A 25,397-nucleotide genomic window follows, 5' to 3' on the forward strand; every position below is an offset into this window, starting at 1 on the left:
TTCCCCCAGGGAAGAGCACTGTTGCAGTCCCTGCCCTCAGAGAGCTGAACCTTTGTGATAACAGAAAACAGGTAATGCGAGGCATGTGGTGTTGCAAAGGGGGAAGCACAGTGCTGACAGGAGCCAAGTGGTTCAGGGTGACTTCTCTGAGAAGTGAAGACTCATTAGGAGTGAGTGAAGGAAAAACCTGGAGCTATAAGGGAGGAAAAGTGAATCATGCAGATGGAGAATGTGCAAAGGGAGAAAGAGAAGGTACATTCAAGAACCTTGGCTACAGGTCAGTTGGAGGCCAGATCACAAAAAGCCTTGTATGTATGTATTTGGGACTAATCCTAAACAATTAGAAGCCACAATTTTTAATTCTTGAAATTCCTTCCCTACAGCAAGAGGCAGAAATCACTTAATTATAAATCACCTCATTTTAACACTACCAAAGCCTGTAGGATAATTGGTTCCAACTAAATTTCCCTGGTCCACAGCAGATGTAGGGTACTATGGAGTTGGATCCCATAGGAACCCAGGTAAAGGACTACTTTCCCCCAAACTTCCAATTACAAGCCCTGCTGCCCCAACAGCACTATGCAGTTGTTCCCAGGAGGGCATGTGGAGAGCTTGGGAAGAGCAGGTCCGCCCCTTCCAACATCTGAACTAGTGAAGTTAGTTACATTATACCACTGCCGCTTGTAATTTATAGTTTGTCCTTCCTCCGCCTTGGGTAACTGCCTCCTCTCTTTCTCTGTGTATTTCAGCTCTTAGGCAATCTCCAAAGGGCACAATGCTCTATCTTCCCTCCTCTGCTGTTGGCCACATCCCACAAAGAATCAGAACATCTCTTGTTAAATTCTGTGAGTCAGGAAGAGTGGAAACCCTCCTTTCAAAACGCATAGCAGGTAGGCAGTATTCTGGAAAAAGTCTAAGGAAGTTATAAGAAAGCATAGGAAAGTTATACTGTTAAGTCAACCTAATAAACTAGCTACCTGGTTGAAATGGGCAAGAAAGCCCTTTGAGCATTTCAGGACAACAGAAAAGAATGAACACATATGGAAAAAAATCACTGATAGTAAAATAATTTTATTTAGTTTCTTTTTAAAAAAGGTAGCATTTCACATATAAATTTAGACTTCAAGATTACAGTGTGTATTTGCCAAAAGGAACATCCCTGAAGGAGGGATTAACTTAAGAGTTTGAGGGAACACAGGGAAGCACACTCCATGGGGAGTTTAAGTGGAAGTACTTTCGTTAAAACACCATAACACTATTTCCCTGTTTTTCAACTCTGCCACCAGGGCTTCCAAAAAAACCCACATCCATCACTTTAGGGCAACAGCTTTTAGCTCATGGGAATAGGAAACATCTCTAGAAAGCACAAAGGTCAATGATCCAGATTTCCCACAACAATCATTATTTATCTGCAGCAATAATATGACAGGTGAGTTTTTATAGTTCCAAGGTTCTTTAGAGGAGGGCTACAGAACACAAAATCCATTCATAAAGAGAATATATATAATTAAACGAGCAAAAATGAAAAAATGATTTTCTATTACAAATGCCTCTCTAGTATAAGGCCTAGGGAAAAGACCCACTCAAACTGGGGCTCTGTTCTCATATAAAGTGTTTGGCACAATTCACAAACTGTCATGAGACTGACAGGACTGAGAGCTCAAAGATTTCTGGGAGTGGTCCCATGACTTTTCTGTTAGGCTTGAACACAATGTAGCCAAAATGTCTTAGGAGGCTACACAAACTCAGGCCTAACTATGGGGCACACAGTTTCAGGAATGTTCACCTTAAGGGAAAAAAGGTCAAGAAGAAATAGGTCTCCCATAGCCACAGACTAACTCTGTCATCCTCCTGTGGAAGATTAAGTCCACTGGCTGCCCAGAATGCAGTGAAATCCTGATCACCCAGGGAAGGTGAAGGTTGAAGAACAACTCTGATTTCAGCACTTCAGGACCAGGAAGGATGGGGACAAAGATGACCACGGATGCTTTCTAAGTTACTTTGTTCCACACTACGTGGGCTCCTGATGAACAACAGGAGGAGAACCAGTTGTGCTAATAACCTGGGCAACCCTAGGATTTGGCCTTCAGGCAGAGGTATTGGGGCAAATGACTGTACCCCAAATCCAGTTTTAAAAATAAAAACTTCCTGCAGTTAATGATATGCTACTGTGCAGTGAACAGCTAGGAATCTATGCTGCTGCTATTTCTGGTAAAATCCTGCCCCACTCTTGACCAGCCAGAGCTGAGAGGTGGCATATAGGAGTTGTTTGTGGCTAAAAATCAGGCACCTTAGTCACACATGGCCTGGGGCAGTGACACAGACAGTCATCACCTAACAGAGGGGAATGCAGGGCCCCAGAGCTTTGGTTCAAAGCAAAGGTTTCATCTCACCCAAAAGTTCAAATCATGCTCTATATCTGAGCCTACTAAAGCAATAAACTAATGATTAGGAATCTCTGGTTGGATGGCAGGTACATGTTGCAGCAGGCCACCAACTTGACTGGAGGAAAACAAAAAGGTGCAAGTCATATCAAGTAAATGGTTGATCAAGTGGAAGATCGTTTCCTGGGAAACTTCGGTGGACTAATCACATGGATGAATGCTGAGATTGGACCCCAAAGAGAGTCTGGGTCCCAGGTGCAATCAGTCATTTTCACACTTACCACAGCCTGGCCGTCTTCTCTCTGGCCTCCTATCTCTTGAATGGTTGAGCACACATTTCCCAGGGGACCAATGTAAACATTATTCAATGTATCTTAGCTCAGAAAAACACAGCTTGTTATATATTTAATGTTTAACATTCCAGTGCAGGCAGTATCTTAGCATCAGACCTTCCCTACTTCGTGAGGACCAGTTTAGAAAGCACACACACAGGATACTTGATAAAACTGCCACTGAAAAGACCACTGGGTGCCAGACAGCTGGCTCTATTCTGCAATCAGCTGATAAACCAGGACTACCATAGAAGAGGCAGAACAGACAGAGCACAAGTTCTCTGTAAATCTGAAGAGTTGTATAACCATCATTTCCACTTAACCCCTTGGGCCACATCTTGATATGGGAGAACATTTCCACCTCTTGCATCAACCTGTGCTCTCTTTGTTTTGGATAGGGTTGTCTCCAGAGGGTTCAAGAGCCTCCTCAGAGGGGAGAGAGTTTCTTCTTCCAGTCCTAATATCTGAATATTTCAAAGCACAAGAGGAGTCCACGAACATGCTAGGGATGTTGTTGCCAAAGTAGATCTTACTGTTAGAAGCAATGGCTTCGTACCTTTTGAGCTCCAGATATTCCGGGGTCAATTTGTGCTGTGTTGGGGCAAACAAGAGCAAAGACATCAGGACACTTTGGTGCAGTAGTCATTTCCCTCTGCATTTTCCCTACTGCTTGCTCTCCTGAATATCATTACTGAACTCTGAATCAGTGCTAAGGACCCTCTTTCACTTTAAAGTACAACTATCACATTCACAGTTACATTCCAGACTTAAAGTTCCTTCAACAAGTCCCTGTCCTAATGTAGGAGAAGCTGTTCATTTTTAAATTAAAAAAAGGATTGAAGAAGTGGGTTTGGGGAAACAATCAGTGATTGTTAATAACAACTAACATTTCCATAGTGACTTGGGGCCTGTAAAATACTTCCCACTTCACTTAGCTGAACTCAGCCTGGAACTAGCCTGGAATTTCTGCTGGTTCTCTTGAGTGGCGGACAGGTCAATGGGTAAGAGTGGCAGAGTTTCAAAGGAGGGGTCTGGCCTCATAGCCTTTTAATTAACAATCTCTGATTCTGCTTTTCCTGACCACATTCTACAACTGGGAAAGATCTCAAGAAATCACCTGGTCTGGCCTCTGGTTTCTATTTGGAAGCTGGATGGTCAAACTGTTTGTGATGGACAGATGTTTGTCAATTACCAGATCTCTCTCCCTGTCACAGTGTTTTATTTTGCTTAAATCATGTTGCCAAGATATATCCAATCAAAATCTCTCTAGGTTTGGTTACTCATTTCCAGTGTTTCCTGGAATATACTCTTCTCAGAATCTTCCCTAGTGATCCTCTCCTTGAGTCCCTGCCTGTCCTCTAGGCAGAGCCCATCTTGTCTTTATAGCTCTGCAACATCTCCCACTCTCGGATCTACACCCCCTCCAGTAGATTCACATCCTGTGCTGTAACACTGCAATCGAATCTGGCCACAGTGCATAACCAAATTATTTCCTAAAGCCTTATTAATATATGTCAATATCTGAATAGCATTTTTCATAATGGCATAAAACCACTACCCCTTTCATCAGAAGGCTGATCTAATGACAATGTCTTGATACCCGGGGCCTGGCTGGCCAGCTCCCATGACAGAGTTGGATGGCTAGTTTTTTGTCAGCTGAAGTTTCTCATCTTGCCTTCATCTTAGACAAATTCTATTCTATTTTTATAAAGCATGTCTTACAATATGTTAAATTTATTTCTAAATGTATAATGGATTTCAAAGCACTTACAACTCATTATATCAACCTATCATGTCTTACATTTCTTCTGAATACAGATTGTGGTATTCCTCTCTAAATTGAAAAAGTTTAAGCCCTGTCTGTATCTTGAATCTTTTTTTTCAAGATTCAGTTGTTTCTACTTCTATTACATGAAAAACAACAGAACAGAGCTTTAGTGGTCAGATTAAGACAAGCAATTCCCATGACTCAAAACTGTGTGGCCAAGTGACTGAAGCATCAGCACCTGTCTCAGAGTCTACTGCCACACACATATGCAACTGTTGAAAATAGACAACTACTTATTAACTCATTAGTGTTACAATTACACTGAAAATTTACATATCATTGTTGCTTTTATATAACTGTCCCAAACTTGCTGTTCTCTAAATTTATCAATTTAAGGACTATTATATTAAGAAATATTTCATTTATAAATCTAATGCTAAATTTTCCTTGCCCAATGTTCCCTTGGTAAACATGGTGAATGACCCAATGAGTGAAATTAATAGCAGGCTTTTTATACCTTAAATTTATGACCCTAACCCTTCAAACTGCATTGTGCACCTTAGCAACCTCTTTCTCAATTCTCTGTTCCAATCCATTCTACAGTTAGTAACACCTTAAAAACCTTGGTCATATTCTTCCCTTCTCAGTGTATCACATGGGTTCTAGCTGCCTCTTAATTAATTCCAGCTAACTCGGCCTGTACTCTCCAGACCCAACCTCACCTCAGTCCCTACACAAAGATCACTCACACATATACCACTCAACCTCCTTTCTCAAGTTACCACACAGCAAATTCCTCATGACTAGGACATTTAAAACATCCAGTAAACAAGCAGTACTCAACTGGGGGCATTTGGAAATATGTGTGTGTGTCGATGGAGAGGGGGTGTTGATAAATAATTATGAGCACTACTGACATTTAGTAGGCAAGGGTAAAATACCCAATGCATGAGATAGTCTTCCACAATGAAAAAAAGCATTTTTTCCCCAAGTGCCAAGATTATGTCTGATAAGAAAAACTGCTCTAAATAAGCTGAGCATCTTCAATATCTGGGAAGCAATTCTAAATGATCTGTACTCTCCTCCTGTCACTCTTGTCATTTTAGAAGACCCTCAACTATCCTGATTTTTAAGCCTTTATACAGTAGCACAAACAAATGTAATTATGGCATTTGACCTGTGTTTATGTATCTGCTTGCTTTGTCCTAGCTACTCACTTTTACAAGGAACTATATGAAGTTCCTACCCAATAAATGTGCAATGAAATTGCTAAGTGACTGGCTGATTCTAGAGGGTCTGATGATAACTACCCTTCCTTGACAGTGTAAATCATCTCTGTCACATTAGAGCTCCCCACAAGGGAAAGCAAACACCCAAATTATAATACTAGGACAGTAGCTTGGAGAGGCAGTCACCTTGTTTGAGGTGGCATATTTATGTGCAGCATAATATTCAGCATCTGCTTTTGCCTTCTCTCGGGCCAGGAATGCAGCATCTAGCAAGCAAAACAGAGTCAGGGTATTTAAAACAAAGAAAGGTTGTGATCCATTTTCTCAGCTGGCTAAAGAATCTAGACTTTACTGTAAGTAGGAGTCCCTTTCTCTACTGATATTTTAATCCTTTACTTGTCTTTAAAGGCATATAACAATTATTACAGTTTTCAAATCTCAGGCCCCAGACAGCTCCTTCTCAAGGGGGAACACTGTTGTCAGTGTTAAATAATTCTCAGCTCAACTGAGCCCATTTCATTTTCCACCTAAAGTTGCTCCTTCTTTCCTCCAGCCCCTATAACCCAAAGTCTCACACCGCACCCATGCTCTGGGCTTCAAGTAAAATTACTAAGTTCAGACATGAAATCTCTGCTTTATTTACTGCACACTGTCCCCTTCCCCTCCAAATTTGATCCAGAATGACAGGAAGGAGCAGTATATAAGCAAAAGAGGTCTTCAAGACTACGAGCTAAGAATATCAACATCACATTACATGAAGTCAAGGAGCTTGAATCTCTGTGAAACTCCTTTTTTCCCAGATGATTAAAAAAAAAATTCTTTCAGTTGACAGGCAGAAAAAGAAACTGGTAGTGGTTGGGTTTTTTACCTTGTATATTCTTTACAATTGGTTATGGGTAATTCTCATACCTTGCTTGCCTGAGAACAATTTTGGGAGAAAAAATAAGTCCCAATTTAAGGACAGAAAATGACAGGTTGAGTTACCCACTGTCCTGAACCAAACCAAGTACTAAATAAGTAATGGTAATTAAAAAATACATATGTCTAGAGTATCAGGCCAGCCACTTCCTGCAGACCGGATTACCTTGCCTATGGTCTTTCCACCCACCACAATCAAAAGCCCAACCCTCTGAGGCAGAGAGGCGACTCAAGACAGTCAGAGCCTCTTCTCTCCGAGGTACCTTCAATTTCAGAAATGTGCTTTTCAGTTTCTTTCTCCATCACCTTCTGCTGAAACTGAATTTTTGCCACTTGTGCAATCTTCTCTGCTTCTATAATTATACACAAAAAAGACACATTCAAAACATTTGTCTAGTTTCAGTGGTACTGAGAATCATCAGCACAAAGTCTAATACTTAATTATGTAAGTTTTAATGCGCTAATTATTTCATTAAGTTTAATCCATCCAGACTGTAAAAAACTCAATGGAAAAAAGGTAATTTATTTCCTATTTCACTGTTCTATTTTAACAGTGCTAGTTTTGTGGAAAGGGGGAGTACAAAAGATAACAGTTTCAGTCCTTCATGGGATTAAATAGCAATGGTCCACAGCTAATGGGAAAAAAAGATACTTCATGAAGTACTTGGAACAAAAACAGAGCAACGTAAATGCATGGCAACACAGGACAATTATATAATGTGGCAGGAGGAAGAAAGAATAAGGAAGATAAGTTAATCCAAGAAAGGCCCTCTGGAAGAAATCTTAAATAAAATAATGAATGTGACCTACAAGAACATGGCAGAAAGTGTAAAGACAAGAGAGCAAGTCTCAATGAAGAGGTGATTTGGAGACAGCTAACAGGACAAGACAACAAAAAATAAGTAGAGAGAGGGCTGGAAAACCCCTATCTTGAATGACAGGCTGTACAATTTAGCTTTAATATACTCAGGATCGACTGTTAAGTTAACCATCAGAGAAAAGACAAGATGAAAATAACACCAGAGGAGGAGTATTCTGACTGCTGTAGAAGAGGAAGCAGGATGATTCAGTAGAGAATGTGCAAACAAGCGTTGGGAATGAACAACTGCAGAAGGCAATTAAAGGCAGGAAAATACCCTTAGTAAACCTTAGGCCTAACCAAAAGATCCAAGGACCAGGGAAGAAAAACACTAATTACACTTTCAATTCAAACACTGCAATTTCTAAAGAACATTCTCAATTCTCCTTTTCATCCAAAAAAGTTAAGTATTTTAACACAGTTTATCTCTGGCCCCTGAGGGAAGTACATAATGGAAAGAAAACTTCCAGTGGTTTCTTCTTTACAGAAGATAGTACCTTTTATCCACTACTGCAGGGCATACTTCCCCATCAGTGTAATACTCAATCTGTATCATACCATCCTAAAAACAGACCACTATGTTCAACCAGGCTAGAAATTTAACTATAAGTAGAAACTCAAGATGAAAATTGAATAAAAGGTAAGGAATCTGAAGCCTGCAACTAGAACTCAGAGAACACTGGGGAACTTTCAGTAATCCCATTTAACACTGCTCTCTTACATGGGGGAATAAACCAATAAAGAGCATGACCAGATTTCTAGTTCTAAAAATGATAGAGTAGGCTAATGAGAAAACTCTTCAGCTAATACCTTAAAAAGCACTAAATAAAATACATCCACTTTTTAATGCATGGCTAAGATCACAAGAAAGAATGGAGATCCTTAAGAGACATGGCAAAGAGAAAGGAGAGCTGAGAGCTTGTATGGTGGCAGCCCTGGGGGTAGTTATTAGACAAGTAAGGGAGACCTGGGTTTCTGCCTATGCATGGCCAGTTCATGAGGCTTTGAGATGTTAGAACCAAGACTCCATTAAAATGGAGACTGCTAAAGGGCTTCAGCTCCTGTGAAACTAAAAAGCTGTACCCCCGAGCCCAGACAGAAGTTAGCTTTTCTCTACCTAGACACATCATAGTGAAACTGGAGAACACCCAAAGACAGGGAGGAAAATCTTAAAAGTGAAAAGAGAAGAGCCCAAACAAAAATGAAATAATACTGCCAAAGTGACAAAGAAAAATAAGTTCAATTGGGCTTAGAACTGTAGGCTAAATTACCATTAAAGAATGAAATAAAACACATCAGACCAAGCAAGACTGAGTAAGTTTTCCACTCGTTAACCTTCCTTGGAAAAAAAACTAGTGGAAAAAAGAATGAATTGCCAGAAGCAATGGAGAGGGAAAAAAAAAATCACTTAACACATATAAATTAAAATGATGATGACAATAATCAATGGGAGAATAAAACCAACATGAAACTAAAATACTGGGCAACAATAATATGTAAAGTGGAGGACAGTGATAAGAATTAAAGCATTCTAGAGTATTGTTCAAGAAGAGGATGGAAAGAATGGTTAACAGTAGACTTTGTCAAGTCAGGTAAGCTTTGTTAATATTTTACAGGTAATGACTAGTTATACATCCTAGAAACAGAATGTAAAACTTTCAGTCAAGTGAAAGAAAAGAATAAAGAAAATTTGATCAATTCAGTATCAATCAGAAAAGAGTGGAAAAAGCAGAGAAAAAAACACATGGTAAATAGCATAAAATTCAATAATACAAACAAATCCAAAAATAGCAGTAACCACAATAAATATAAAAAGACTAAACTCACCAGTTAAAAGACAGATTCTCACATTGGATAAGATAACAAAATCCAGCTATATGCTGTTTACAAGAGACACACCTAAAACATAATGACATAGAAAAGTTGAAAGTAAAAGGATGGGAAAAGATACATCAAGAAAATAACTAACCAAGAGAAATCTGGCATTGCTATATTATTATCAGACAAAATAGACCTTAATCCAAAAAGCGTGTTTGGGATAAAGAGAGTAATTATATAACGGGAGTAATTCTCCAGGGAGATGTAACAATCCTGAACCTGAATGCTCTTAATGCTACAGCCCCAAAATATATAAAGAAAAAAATGGCAAGTCAACAAATCCATGGTCATAGTGGGAGACTTTAACACACCTATCTCAATAATTATAGCTCAAGAAGGCAAAAATTAGATGAATACAGAAGCCATGAACAACAAAATTCATAAGCCTGATCTAATAGATATGTACAGAAACCTGTATCCAACAACTAGAGAATATACATTCAATCTTTTCAAGCACACATAGAACATTTACCATAAAGGATCATATACTGATAGGCCACAAAGGAAATTTCAATAAGTGTTTAAAAATCCATATAACAGATCATATTTTCTGACTACAATGCAGTAACACTAGAAAGCAACAATAAAAGGTAGCCCCCTGAAAGCCCTTTCAATCATACATTTTAAGTATGTTTTTAATAACTCATGAGTCAAAGAAGAAATCACAATGGAAGTGTTTAAAAAATTAAAACAGAACACCACTAAACCACATTTTAAAACTTGCAAGATGTACCTACCTAAAGCAGAATTTAAAATAAAACTTATAATCATACATTTTTTCCATTAGAAAAGACTGAAAAGTAAAGAATTAGAAAAGACTGAAAACCAAAGAATTAAGCAACACAAGAAGTTAGGAAAAAAATGAGTGAACTCAAAAAGGGTAAAAAAAAGAGAAGGGTAAATAATAAAACTGAGAACAAAGTGACAATAGATTGAACCAAATCAAAATCCAGTTCTCAGAAAACATGAATAAAGATAGACCCCTGGCAAAATTGATCCAGCAAAAGAGAAGGCACAAATAAACAATATTAGGAATGAAAAGGAAGCACACAGATTTGGTAGAAGGTTTTAAAAATCATAAGAGAATTCAAACAAATGTATGTTCCTAAATTGGAAATGTCAGATAAACTGGACAATTATCTAGAAAAATTTAACTACCAAAACTGACTTAAAAAGAAACAAATACCTGATTAGACCTATATTCATTGTAGAAATTAACTCAGGTTAAGTGTTATCACAAAAACAAATGAGTATATAAAAAAGCACAAACCCCACTAAGACCAAGATGGTTTTTATAACTGAGTTCCACCAAACCTACAAAGAGATAGTATCTTATACAAAATGTTCCTGTGCTCTCCAACTCATTTTGAGGCTAGTATAACCATGATACAAACAAAAACAAAAACAAAAAACAACTAATAGTAAGAGTATAAGAAAAAAATTACAAGCTTATCACACTTATGAAAATAAACATAGAAAATTTAAAGAAATAGAGAACTGTATTGGAGTGACTCTCCTACATTATGACTAAGTGGGTTTATCCTAGGAAGACAAATAATTCAGTGACAGAAAAATTTATTCATATAATTCACCACATTAACATCTCTAAAAAGAAAAATTATAATGTCATCTCAAAAGATAGAGAAAAAAATTCTAGAAAGGTTTAAAGGCCATTCATGAAAAAAACTCTTGGCAAGTAAGAAATAGAAGAACGCACCACTAACCCAATAAAACTTACTATTTCTTTACAAACAAGGCAAGAATGCCAGTTGCCCCCTTTCTTTTTAACACTGCACTGGAGTCATAGCCTAAACCAGTTAAGATGCAAAGAACTAAAAGGTGTGGGACCACAAAGAAAAATTCAGAGCTGTCCTGATCTGAAGACAGTATAACTGTCCACATGGAAAATCCAAGAGACTATTAGAAATAATAGCATTTTCAGCAAGATTGCAAAGTAAAAAAATTAACAGCATACCTATACAAAAGCAAAAACAATTAGAAAATGTACCTTCAAAAAAGCCTATTAATAGCAAAACTTGAGGAATATATATAGTAATAAATCTCAAGCAAAGAATGTGCAAGAACTTTAAGAACAAAATTATGACATTTTTTGAAAGACATTTTTCATAGAGAAATATGAAAGATTTGTATGACTCAATATTATAAATATTTTAATTCTCTCCATATTGATGTTTACAAGTAATGTAATTACAATCAAAACCCCAACACAGTGTTTCACAGAACTTGAGGAGCCAGTTTTAAAATTTATATAGAAAAATGAAGGGCCTAGGATAGTCCAAGATCATTTTAGGAATAGTTAAGAACATTTAAGAGCAATAGTTAGTAAGGAGAAACTTGCTCTCCCAGATACCAAGACTTAACATAAAAGCTACAGTAATTTTAAAAAGTTAACACTAGAGAAGGACAGACCAAGAAATTAAAACAAAATAGACCCAAGCAACAGAACAAATTATATATTGGATCTTGTTACATGACACGTGTGACATAAGAAATAAAGTAGAGGGAATAATGAACTTATTCAATAAATAGTCTAAGATAATTGGCTTGCCATTTAGAAAAAATAAAGCTGAATTCCTATGTCACACTAAACACAAAATAAACTCCAGATGGAATCAAGACCTAAATATGAAAAGCAAAACTTTTTTAAACTTTTAGAACAAAATTTTTACTTTGGGGTTGGGAAAGAAGTCTTAAGCAGAAGGAAAAGCACAAACCGCAAAGAAAAAGACAAATCAATTTGATTACATGAAAATTAAATATATTTGTATATCAAAGACATCCTAAAGTTCAAAGACAAATCACAAATTGAGAGAAAACATTAGCAATGCATAAACCTGGGAAAGGATTAATATCCAGAAAATATAAAGAACATCTACAAATCAGTCAAATAAAAGTAATCAAATAATGGATTGAAGATCTTATCAGGCAATTCACATACCAAAAAAGGGGAACTTGAATGACCAATAAACAATATTAAACTCTACTAGTAATCAGGGAAATTCAAACTGAAATTATGTAATACTATGTTAACCATCAAACTGGCATAAATTTTCAAGTCTGAAAACTCCAAGGGTTGAAGAGGATATGTAGAAAGAGGAATTCAACATAGCAGCACAGAAACTGGAACTCAAATACTGCTGAAGAGGGGGTAAATGGAAGAATCACTCTGGAGGGCAATTTGGCAATATGTTGTAAATTTAAAGCTGTGTGTACCCATGACTCAGCAATTCTACTTTGAGATGTGTATTCTAGAGCAGTGCTTCTCAAACTTCCCGTGGGCATTTTTTTTTTTTTTTTTTGGTATTTCATTATGTTAGGAATGGATATTTTGTAAAGTATAATAAAAATGAATTACTAGGAAATAAAAACAAACTCCAATTTTTTATTATTAGATTCAGCAGACATAAATCACCATGTTAAAATGCTGTTAACACCTTCTAAACACTCATTCTCAATTTCTGTAGTGGCCTCACTGCAGATCAGAAACAAAAAGCTGGTGATAAGACACCAACTCACACCACAGACTGGGTAGCACTACTCCAGGAAAACTCCTGCATGTGTGCAGAGAGTCATGGGGAAGGGCATTATTGCAGCACTGTCTGTAATAAGGAAAAACTAGAAACTACTTAACTCTTCATTAGTAATCTATCAGAATGAACTGAGGTTCACTCACAGAATGAACTAGGTCTACATGTCTCAATATGAATAAAACTCGCATTTTAGTTAAAAAAAAGGCAAGCTGTGAAATTAGAGTTTGGTACCTTTTTTGTAATTTTAAAACAATTCTACCAATCATGTATTGTTACATGCTTACAACAAAAGTATAAAAATGTAAACAGAAAAGATATATATCAACTTCAGAATAGAAACTACTCTGAGAAGACAGGTCAAGAAATAAGACCAGGAAGAGTACAAAGGAAGCTTCAAACAGATACATAAATTTTCTCTTAAAATATGATCTGAAGGAAATGTGGCAAAATGTTAAGCCTCCACTATATTGGTCTCTACACATTCCTGCATATTTGAAATATTTAATAAAAACTCCTCAAACTTTGAGCATTCCAAGGAACCAAATAAGAGCCTAAGATTGCAGTCTAACATACAGTATCCTAGAATATTAGGGAAATCACTGTGATTCAAAATGAGCTGTTAAGTAATCCTGCCATACTTTTAGAAGTAGCAATCTATCCATCCAAATAAAACAGGGTGCATGTTAATAGCAAGGATGCATGCTGTCATTCCAAGCTTTGGCCAAAAATTTCCTTATTCTTAATCTGTATAAGCAAATGCTCTACTCTGGGAGGCTAGAGCTGCCCCCAAACCAGATCCAATCTTCCTATCCTTGAAATAAACAATACCGGTGTCCAAGAACATAGTGAAGAGCCAAAGCACTTCATATTTACTGGCCTCATCTACTTTTAAAGGCTTCAGGACATCTGAATGCATAAACAAAGGAGTTTCCATAATTCCCCACTATGTATGATGCAGTCTTATGTCAGTCCCATCAATACGCAACGTGAGACTGACAAAGAACAGGACAAACTCATAACACATGTACTCAGACACATCCATTTCAGAAAGAAATCCAAGTACCTATAACAGCCTTTTTCCTCTCTGTCTCAGCTTCTTTCTCCACCACCTTTTGTTTCTGTGCAGCTATAAGAAGTTTTGTCTTCTCAGCCTCCCTGTGGAGCAAAATATTACAAAAATTAGAAGTGCTATGTAGTAACAGGTAGTAATTCTGACTCTATAATGGGTCAGGGAACCATTTTCAACAAGAACTTTCTGACTCATTAAGGTAGATAAGAGAAGTGTTAACCCTATTTATAATGAATCTGAGGTTGAAACGTTAAATGATTTGCCTAAAGTCTTCCAGATATAAGAATCAAATTTAGTACATCTGAAGTTAAGTGTGACTCTTTCCTCTAATTCTACCATGGAAAGGCCTATGATCTGGAAGTAACTGGAATACATAAACGCTTCCTTTGCTGTTAGGCCTCCAGCTAGCCCATTCACACTTCTGGGCCAATCAGCGAAAGAGAGCAACCTCTGGGCAGATGCAGTCCTTCAGGTGCAGTTTGGCAAGCAGAATGGAGCTGGATTCCATCCTCTCCTCAGGCAGACAACCTTACGCAGTGGCCCAACTTGTACGGAAAATACAACTAGGCAGCAGTTATAGGTGAACTGAGGTTCAATGTAAGGAAGAATTTTCTAATCTGAGCTAATAATGGAAATGGCTGTCCTATCACCAAGCGTGTCAAGTGGCGACTAGGCAACCACATGGTAGAAATGGTATAAAAAAAGATTACTGTTAGGCAGGAGGTTAGACTGGATGATCCCAAGGTGGCTTTTAATTTTGGAATGCCAGTAGTCTATAAAATTAGGAAAGATGCAGAATTATCTGAAAAGTAACTCCAATAGGTTCCAAAAAACATTTCCCCCAAAACCCTCCCTTTTCTTCCGGCCAACACTGATAAAGATGTAAAATGACATTCTGTATGCTATGAGTTATTTGAGGGCAGAGAACACACAGTATTCATCTTTCCATCACCAGAAGCTATCATATTTAAAGCCTAATACACCTTGAACCTTCAATAAATTTTTTTTCAATAAATGGACTAGACCCATGAACTACCCAGCCTTGCACTGTGTCCTTTAGAGTTCTTTTTCTACAATGAAAAATGGAAACTAAAACTCTGCATAATAGAAGACATACACTTGGGACAGTAAGGATACAGAAGTATACCCTCCATAAAGAACTATTATTATTATTGGACGCCCTGTATCTATTGTATTCTCAATATCTGCAAAGTTATTTTTTCAGCATTTCGTATTTTTCCTCTTAACACATCAGCCAAATTTCCCAACAAATTGTTTCTTCTTTTTAATACCTGTATAATACTAATTTTGCATTTTTACTGCAATACATATTTCCTTAAAAGGAATCTTCTAAAACACTTAGAAACTAATTTCATGTCAAGCAAGAACTTCCCATTCTCAGTCAGACACATGAAAGAGAAGACTATCAGGAGTCCAACTGGGAAAAGCTTCCCCAGAGGCAAATGATCAAGATCCAGGTCTAATTTTAGACACATAATCACACACAATGGAAAACCAAACTTTATACCAATAAGTTGTCTATTCTTGCCATTATAATACAGTAACAAAATATAGGCATTCTCTTCAACCTTAATAGCTAGGACTCTTTTTTTCCTCTATTAGTATTTAATTCGAGGTATTTTTCACACAAATTGTAGCTCCTTCAGACTTCCAACAATAGTTATATATCAAACTGCATTCTTAGCCACTGAAGCTGTTCCTAAGATGTCCATACATAGAGAAAGCTAGTAAGAGTCTAGTGGGAATTAAGACACCAGGACAGGCTATCTTATTAGAATTAAAGTATGGAAGACAGACATATACCCCACCCCAGAATGTACTCTCTCACATGTAAGTTTCCTCTAGACTGGCATATTAATTATGTAGACAGCCCTAATTAGAAATATTGGGATCCCATGCACATTACTCACATTAACTCAAAATTTCTTCTTATGGCTTCTGGAATTTTGGGTTTTGTAACACGTACAGCCTAAAAAATAAAAGTGAAAAAGCCAAAGTATATTTGAAAAATAAACCTTCTAACTAAATCTTCTACAGAAGAGCTTCTCAAATGAAACTAATAAAAAAACTTTGACATAACTGCCTACTAACATATGTGAGGATCCCACAGAAAATCTACTTTTCATGCCATTACACCAACAATCAAAGATAGGCTGCTTCCTGTTTTCCCTAAAAAAAAATGCTTGGCTCACAGGAAAAACCACTCTACCCACTGAGGAAATTAATTCCTTTAAGAAATAAGTTCTCCCTCAAAAGATCTTTCACAAGGCTGTTTACTTGGGTACTTCTGTTGCCTTTTCAAACCTTCAAACCAAATGGAGCTGTATTTCAGCCCCTCCAGCTGAAGGAAACAGAAGGCAAAATTCTAAGATTTAAACTGTAATATAGAAAACAGTCAAAAACAAAAACCAAAAAACCCAGGTCAGTATATGCAGTTTACTGCAGTGGACAGTAAATTAGTTTACCACTTCCTAAATCTACAAGCACTCAATACTGGCTGTAAATAAAACAGCTCAACACTGAAAGAAAACAAATAGCAATTTACAACTTATTTTCTTTCTTCCTAGAATCTTGCTTAGAACAAAGTCTACTTTTTTTGCAGACATTGTTTACTAGATACTTTCTTTTCCTAATCATAGCGTACTTTGTTGTAATTAGGATTATCTGTTTGGAAAGTATACTTTTTTGAAGGCTGATTTTTCTACATCAAGGACTTGATCTCTCAAAAGCTTCTGCTTTTACTTGTTAAACATCCCTCACCCCCTACTATACTGCAAACACACACAAAACACTTTGCTGATCTGAAGAAAAGTTTTCATTTCCCCCTGAAAACTGGCTAAACTTTGTAGCAACAAAGGCTTTAAGCATATAATCTTCTCTTAAGGGTCTGGTAAGATGAACTTTTAAAACTTTTAAGCAACATAGTCTTCCTAGTGAAAGAGAACAATTAATCTGTATATAATTTTGAGGACTACCATACTAAATACAAGAATTAGAGTGAAATGGAGTAAGAAGCTGGGGACTATGATGAAAAAACTCGTTACATGCTGAGGATAAGGCAATTCATTGAGGTATCTATCAGACTCAATTCAGAACTGGTCACTTAGGAGAGATGCCAGATTTCACTAGGTGGCTATGAGAAATACAGATGACTTCCAGTATGTTATAATGAGATTCAGAGGGAAGCACTGTCATACTGCATTTAATTAAGACACTGGTCATATATTTTTAGTCTTATAAAAAGAAGTACAAAATAGGACTGTCTTATGAAGATTTCCATCTTGCTGTATGAGGCTGAAGAACATACCACATGCTTGCCAATCTTAGGAAATCTCCTAAGTTTCAAATATGTGAAAGTATAAAAATCTACTGTAACAGAAACATGAGTAAGTTGCATCATAAGAGATTTTAAGAAATGACAACATATCCAAAAACAATGGCCAAAATAAACACACACAGATACATATGTACACTATATAGTGAGTGGAAAAAAGGTGATGAAATGAATATATCTGTTGAAACTGACTCCTGGGTTATAAGCATATATTTTAAATCAAAAGCCAGCATGTAATATAGTCACTCTCCTAAATAAAATAGGAAAAAAAAAAATCAAGGATGCCTACCTCCACTACTCTAATTTGATATAGTGGTTGTTCAAGAAGAAAAATGGAATATAAACATAGAGAAGGGAAAACAATACTGATCGTTACAGAGAAAGTTCATTTGATAAGCATTAACTGGGTGATTTAGTCTGTGTTTGTTTTAGGCAAAAAGTGCCATTTGTTCTAGGCACAGTGGATACAGCATGAAGATATACAAGATATCTTGTAAGTATACAAAAAGTTTACTAAGAATTATTTGTATTCATAAATGCTTTTAAAAAAAAGACTACATATTTAACAGCATTTAAACTCTTTAAATCCTTAAGTATTAATCTAATTTGGGACATGAACTGCTCACTAGGTCAGAAATTCCAAAAGAAACAAAATTGTTATGGTTAAATAAAGCCATAAACAATGTTCCTAATTTTTTTTTTTTTTTATTGAAGGGTAGTTGACACACAGTATTACATTACATTAGTTTCAGGTGTACAACACAGCGATTCAACATTTATATACATGATAATTCTAGGTACCAGCTATCACCATACCAAGTTGTTACAATATTTTGACTATATTCCTTATGCTGTACATTACATCCCGGTTACTTATTTATTTTATAATTGGAAGTCTGTTTATATATATATATATATATATATATATATATATATATATATATATATATATATGTATGTATTTTTTTTTTGTGAGGGCATCTCTCATATTTATTGATCAAATAGTTGTTAACAACAATAAATTTCTGTATAGGGGGGTCAATACTCAATGCACAATCATTAATCCACCCCAAGCCTAATTTTCGTCAGTCTCCAATCTTCTGATGCATAACGAACAAGTTCTTACATGGAGTACAAATTCTTACATAGTGAATAAGTTACATGGTGAACAGTGCAAGGGCAGTCATCACAGAAGCTTTCGGTTTTGTTCATGCATTATGAACTATAAACAGTCAGTTCAAATACAATGTTCCTAATTTTAAAACTTACATGCCAATTTAAGAACCTGAGATAGCTTGAAAATATCAGTAATGAAAACTCATCTGGAAGAATAAAGCTGCTAGAAATACAAAGGCCTTTATTTTTGGAAAGATAATATTTCTCAAGAGATCTTAAAAGTGAATAAAAAGTTGAATTCTCATAACCATATGGTTATGTGTTAAAAAGAAAGGCTGAAAAATGGCCATGAAGTTCTAAAAATTTATTCCAATTATTTTATAACAAGTCTAAAGCAACCAAAACACTGGAGATTTTGATCTACCAGTTAAAAAATGTACCATAAATCAACATTTCTGTCATTCAGTAACTATTTTTATAAAGACAACAAATATAACTAAAATTAAAAGATCCTTTTTCTGCTGTGCATAAAATGATGTGGACAAGGGGGTAAGAGGGAAAGCGGGGAAATGACAGGAGACAGCTGTAAAAGTCTAGGCAAGAGATGGTAGCTGGTAGTGGCTATTTTATCCATTTTAAAGAGTTGAAATAATTAACATATAAAAAATGGTTTATGATGAGAAAACAGATAAACAACTAAAAAACGAGCAAACACAATAAAACATTCACAAATGAAATACAAATGGCTGTTGCCCTTAAAAATAAAACTGTCACATAATACCAGCAAAAATGGTTTTATTCCGGATTAGCAAAGAATTGCAATTCAGGATATGCAAGTACTGCAAAACCGTATGCAAGTCCAACCAGTAAAGGAGAGGTTAAGTTATTTTATGGAGAGGAGGAGGAAGCTGGGAGGGGTTGTTTTGAAGGAAAGTCCATTGGAGAAAAAAGCAGAGTTCAGGGTGATTAGTTGCTCCCTGGCTGAGTTGAGGGGTTGTTCATTTCTTGCAGGAGATGCAATATACATCTTTGTGGGAGGGAGTAATTGGTGAATCCTGCCTCTTGACAATTCTTCTACGGGGGTCTGTAACTGACAATTCTTCCTGTAACGGAAGAGTGGTATAGCTCTCCTTTCTAGGCTCCTGACTCCACTATAGTGAAGCTTCCCTTTATTAATTTTCATATGGCTGATAAATATTTTAGGACATTCAACCTTGATAATTAATACAAAATATCAGATTTCTCTAAATTAAAGATTAAGTGAGTGGGTGTGCCTCTACTAGTTATTTGAGTACAATCACACAATCCAATGTGTAAGCAACTGTAGAACACCAACACTGCTGATGAGAATATAAGCTGCTAACATTTTTCTGAAAGGCAAATCATCAATATGTATCAAAAAGCCTCCAAGAAGGGCATATACTTATCAATCCTACACTTAAAAATTTATCCCAAGGGAAGGAGTTTAAAAGTTGTATGCATAAGCTCGGTCACTGCAACATGTATATAATAGTAAAAATCAGAAGCCATAGAAATTAATAAACAAAACCATTAAAAGTGATGATGTAGCAAATCTGTATTTTTGACTTGAAAAGATATATACTGTTAGTGAAAAAGCAGCTATGGTATGATTCCACTTTGGTTTTGACATTATACCTATAAACAAACATATGTTCCTCTCATTAAGGAGTCTGGAAAGATATGACAAATTGTGTTATTTCTGCATAGTAAGATTACTGGTAAATTTCACTTTGTTATTCATCTTTTTCCTAACATCTAATTTGTTTTACAACATACATAGCATGTGTATAGAATATCCAGAATATACAAAGTACTACTACAAATCAGTAAGAAAAAAACCCAAAGGAAAAATGGACAGAGGATATGAATAGACAATTGACAAGAGAGTCAATATAAATGGTCAAAAAAAATACCAGAAGAATTTCAACCTCATTAATAACTAAAGAAATGCAAATCAAAGAGAGATAAAACTTCACACCTATCCATATGACAAAAATGATCATATCTGACTGCTTTAAATGTTAATGAGATTGTGAAGAAACAAGTATTCACATATACTGCTGGTTAAGAATGCAGATTTGTACAGCTACTTTGAAAGAATTTGTACATACAAGGTGATGTCAGGAATGTTTACAGTTAATTAAAAAAACTGTAAAGAATAAGAAAATGGTTATGTAATATAAGGCAATGAACTCAAGGCAACTGGTAAGATGAATGAGCCAGACCCCCAATTAACAACCTAGGCAGAATCTAAGAATCCATGACATTCACATTTATTATCTTTAAAATTGAAAAGCTACTCTAGCTACAACCAAATGGACAACCAAGAGGGTTTCACAAAGTTAGCTCTGGACATTTCAGATGACCCCTGAACTTTGGTAGCTTCCCCTCAGTCACTAAAGATAATGGCACAGCATGAATGAGGATGGAGAAAACATTCATCACTTTTCTAGTCTTGTTGAGATCACGCATGGTAATTCACAGTGAATGGATACTCTTAGTAGCAGTGCGACACTTAAGGCATGTGACACCAAAGAAAGCTTTAGCTTTAGCTACAATCAGGTTCATCACAAGAATCAACTGATCTTCTAGAAATTGTAAGGACCTAGAGAAGCCATATTACCACTTCTCAGGTAATACAGATAAGGAGCAACAGCTTTCAAATGTTAATTGACCACAACCACAGTGGGAAAACGCATTTTACAATTATACCCAATATAAACACTTACCCCACACACTTTGGTACAACAAACTAGTTTCACAGAATGATATTTAAACTTACTACATACTATGCCCTCTGATATCCCTTCCTATTCAACTCCATTTCACTTAAAATTCTGGTCATGACTACCTAAAACTTATTTTAGATCCCATTAATGGATTTCAACCCAATCAAAAAATACTGACCCCCAAAAGCAGGCTTATAACCTCTTAACATTCTCTCCCAATGCCACCACCACCACTAAATTCATCTGCTACCTTGCTTTAACCCAGGCCACCCCACTCACTTGAAATACCTTCCTTACTCCTTTCTCCCATATAAATCCTATTAACTCTTCCAGACTACCTAAAATCCCAAAACTCAGACAGTCTTTTCCAGGCAGACTCAAAATGTTCTCTAATTCTAAATTTTAGCTGTAATCATCACCCAATCAATTCATCTGTCAATTAATACTTTATGACACCTCTTTTGTCTGTAATTGTTCAACTCTTATATTTGAGATCCTTTTTCATAATCTTAGTGAAGGCACAACATTACTCTTATTAACCATTACTGTATCTTAATGCCTCATGCATAGCAGTATACAGATTTTACTTCTTTGTAAGAGCCTCAGTTTTTCTGTTGCCTATTAGAGTTCAGAGGAAAATGCCACCCATTGTAAGCTACAAGAGTATTCTATTCTGGCAGAGGCCTAAAGTCAAACTGAGAAAGGTTTTCTATAAATCACCATAGCACTTCAATTAAATAACTGGTGAATAAAGTTTGATGAAAGGACACTTATAGTTCTCAAAATTCCCAGAGACTATCCCTAGGCAAAAGGCTTACCTGTATGGTGAGGCCTGGGGCCATGATGTTTAAATCTTTCTGCAGAGCTTGCTTCAGGTTTTCATCTATTTGATCTGTTTTTGAGGCCAAGAACAAAGCTCTGATACTCAAAAGAACTGTTTTACATTTATTCATACTGAAATAAAACCAATCATCTACCTGAAGTTTCTATGGTACTATTCTCTTATAGAGCATAAACTTCTCCATATATATATATATATATATATATATATATATATATATATATATGAAAACACACACACACAGTTTTTCTTTCATATGGGAGCAAACGTAAGGAATTATTAAACAAAGAAATTAAAAAAGATAACAACCAGCTAGTCTAAGTTTTTTCAATAAATGGGGAATCTAGGTCTCTAATATCTTAATTCAGTGCTGTTACTTCATATGTCCTGATTCTCACACACACACAAAATTCCTATCTTCAATCTTTATCCAGATCCCCAAATAACAATCTCATTTCATGTACCTCTGCCTATTATTTTCAACTTAAAGAGAGACAGGGGGAAAAAAAAGGCTCACAGAGGTCTTTGAAGCACACAATGGACAATAAAAATGTCACTTCGCTTGGGCTTGAAACTCATAAATTTTCTATCCACCTCAGGAGTACTTTCTCCACTATTAAAGAGACCAGTGATAGGACAGATCATGACAGATTGTTTTCTCATACACCATCTCAGTAGTTGTCAATCATCAGTGAGGGATCAATTGGTAGATTTCTAAAATTAGTAAGCACACTTATGCATGCAGCTAAGAAATCTACTAAGAATTCCAGGAGAAGGAAGTGCCCAACCAATGGCAACAACCCAATCCCTGGTCAAAACTTCCACTATCTCAAATGAAAACTCATGCAGAAAAGAGTTAACACAGCAGACCTGAAGCTGCAATCCTTTGAAAGGTCTGTTTGGAAGTTACCCATTGGCTGTCATGTGGGAACTTGGATTTAGAGAGGATTCCCACTATTCCCAGAACTGGTAAGAATGACTCACTGGGCCTAAACTGTTTATACGAACAATGTGGTTTATGATGAACAGCTTTCCCTCTGGGAGTCTGGAATTTTGAATTTGCTTGGTAGAGGGTGCCTACATGTCCAGCCCCCGATAAAAACCCTGGGCAGTGAGTCTCCAATGAGCTTCTGTGGCAGACAACATTTCACATGCGTTGTCACAATTCATTGCTAGTGTAATCAAGTACATCCTGCGTGACTCAGCTGGGAGACACTCCTTGGAAGCTCATGCCTGACTTCAGCCACGTGCCTTTTCCTTTTGCAGACTGTGCTTTGTACCCCTTTGTTGTAATCGTCTTAGCTGTAAGTACAACTATACACTGAGTCCTATCGGGCCTCCCAGTGAATCATCAAACAAGGTGGTGGGGGGGCAGGGGGAATCTTGGGAAACTCTGTAAGACACAGACTTTTAAATTTCTCCAATTACCTATTAAAATAGCAACAAAGCTAGTTTTCAATAATCTGTCATAATAAAAACATAATATAGTCTGTAAGCAATGATCTTTTTCTAATCTCTACCAAGTTATTTACTATGCATTTCAGAAAACGGTTATCGTTCCTAGAATATCTTGTCTGAGCTTTATTTAATCATTAAGAAATTTTAAACTTCAGATAAAGACTATTTTAAAGAGAGTTGCTTTATTAACCAATTCAGAAGAAAGGCTCAAATAGCATGTGTACAAACACTATTATAGTACCCAGAGAGTTGAAAAAGAGTTCTAATTGTTTATATATATTTAAAGCAAATAATACACTTACCAAACAACTCAATGTAAACTTCTTGAAGCGTGTGGGCACTGCAAAATTGGTTCAGTTCATGGTGGATTTTATTGAAAATTAAGGTCTTGTCATAATCTGCAGTGTAGTTCCTCACAATATCAAACACTGAAGAAGAAATACAATCCATTTACCCACATATTTTTCTAATTCAACTGACATAATAGTTAGTGATATATGTGAGGAAAAGTGCTAAGGAAATAATGAAAACATGAAACACAACTCACAAACCCTGATATGTTCCTCATGCTCAATTTTCCAGATATTATTGCATTTGTAATTCTAATAAGCAAAATTCAAGTCCCATAGTAAGAGACTGCATTATCTTAGAGGTAATAAGGAATTGTCAAAATTTACAAGCAAAGACATAACAATCAGATTCACACTTTGACAACAGTGTGAAGATTAATTGTGAGGCACTGAGATTAGAGGCAAGGAAAAGTATAAGGCAATTACTGCAAAATAAGTTTAGCTAAGAGGTAAAGGGGGCCTGAACTAACTGAGGAACAGTAGGAATAAAAGAAAGCAGCAGCTGCAAAAGATCATTTTCAAAAAGGCAATTTTTAAAGTCTGTTAAAAAAAAAAGACACCAGGCTACGAGGGAAAGCAGCTAACATTTATAGGGCCAGGCTTTATGCCAAGCTATTTACATATTACCACTTAATTATGATTTTAAAAATCCCCTAATTTTCCATAATAGGAAACTGAGAAGCAGAATTTCGAGATGTGCCTAAGGGCACATCCTAGACCATGCCAGAACTTATGCTCTGCCTATTAAAACATGCTGCTTTCTCCCTTCAGACCCAAAGACTTGCTCCACTGACCTTCCCATGGAGGGTATTCGATGCAACTGGATTAAAGATCACAGTGAATGTACAGGCCATCAATAAATATTTGCTGACTAACTCATTTGCTTGGTAATTGCAAATGAATTGGTAATCCATTATTCAGAATTATCTCTGGCTAGAGAACCAGCAATCTTTCCCCTTCTTCTATTTTACCAACCATAATCTATTCCACGGATTTGTGACCAGGGAAAGGAGATGAAAAAAGACGAAGAAAATACTTAATCTCTGAAAGATATAATCCAAATTCACTTGACAGGAATACAGCCTGCGCTCTTCTCCAAAATCCTTTTGCTACTTGCACCCAGCATCAAAGACATGTAGTTCAGCACGACCTTACATTCCAATTTACATAAAATTTTTAAGTCAGTATCAGGTATTCTCAGGAAAGTAAAAACCCCTTAGGGCAAAGACTCTAACTTCACCTTTTTAAATTGTTTTTGCCAAACAGTCTCCTGTACGTACTAGGTATGCCAATCATAATAATAAGCATGACGATAAAACGACAGATATTTCAGTTGAAAACAGGGTCTTGAAGAGACCCATGTATACCCATATTCACAGCAGCATTATTCACAATAGGTAAGATGTGGAAGCTGTGCAAGTGTCCATTGATAGATGAATGGATAAACAAAATGTGTATGTACATACAATGGCACATTCTTCAGCCTTAAAAAGGAAGGAAATTCTGGCACATGCTACAACCTGTATGAACCTTGAGAAG

The 25,397-nt window shown here is 36.3% G+C and overlaps 1 protein-coding gene across 3 annotated transcripts in view; it reads right to left on the minus strand.

Annotated features, from left to right (window-relative positions):
• Positions 1 to 1,051: 1,051 nt before the first annotated feature.
• Positions 1,052 to 25,397, minus strand: part of ERLIN1 (ER lipid raft associated 1) — a 33,124-nt gene continuing 8,778 nt past the window's right edge. For all 3 annotated transcript variants that reach the window (XM_036899079.2, XM_057506214.1, XM_036899078.2), the window contains 7 exons: positions 23,811 to 23,936; positions 22,028 to 22,101; positions 15,920 to 15,978; positions 13,983 to 14,074; positions 6,895 to 6,984; positions 5,900 to 5,979; positions 1,052 to 3,307 (listed from right to left, as the gene is read on the minus strand). In XM_036899079.2, coding sequence (XP_036754974.1) covers positions 3,086 to 3,307; positions 5,900 to 5,979; positions 6,895 to 6,984; positions 13,983 to 14,074; positions 15,920 to 15,978; positions 22,028 to 22,101; positions 23,811 to 23,936 — 743 coding nt within the window. In that variant the 3' untranslated portion in view covers positions 1,052 to 3,085. The remainder of the gene's footprint in view (positions 3,308 to 5,899; positions 5,980 to 6,894; positions 6,985 to 13,982; positions 14,075 to 15,919; positions 15,979 to 22,027; positions 22,102 to 23,810; positions 23,937 to 25,397) is intronic.

Source organism: Manis pentadactyla, chromosome 8 (assembly GCF_030020395.1).
Source record: "Manis pentadactyla isolate mManPen7 chromosome 8, mManPen7.hap1, whole genome shotgun sequence".
In the NCBI taxonomy this organism is placed as follows: Eukaryota; Metazoa; Chordata; class Mammalia; order Pholidota; family Manidae; genus Manis; species Manis pentadactyla.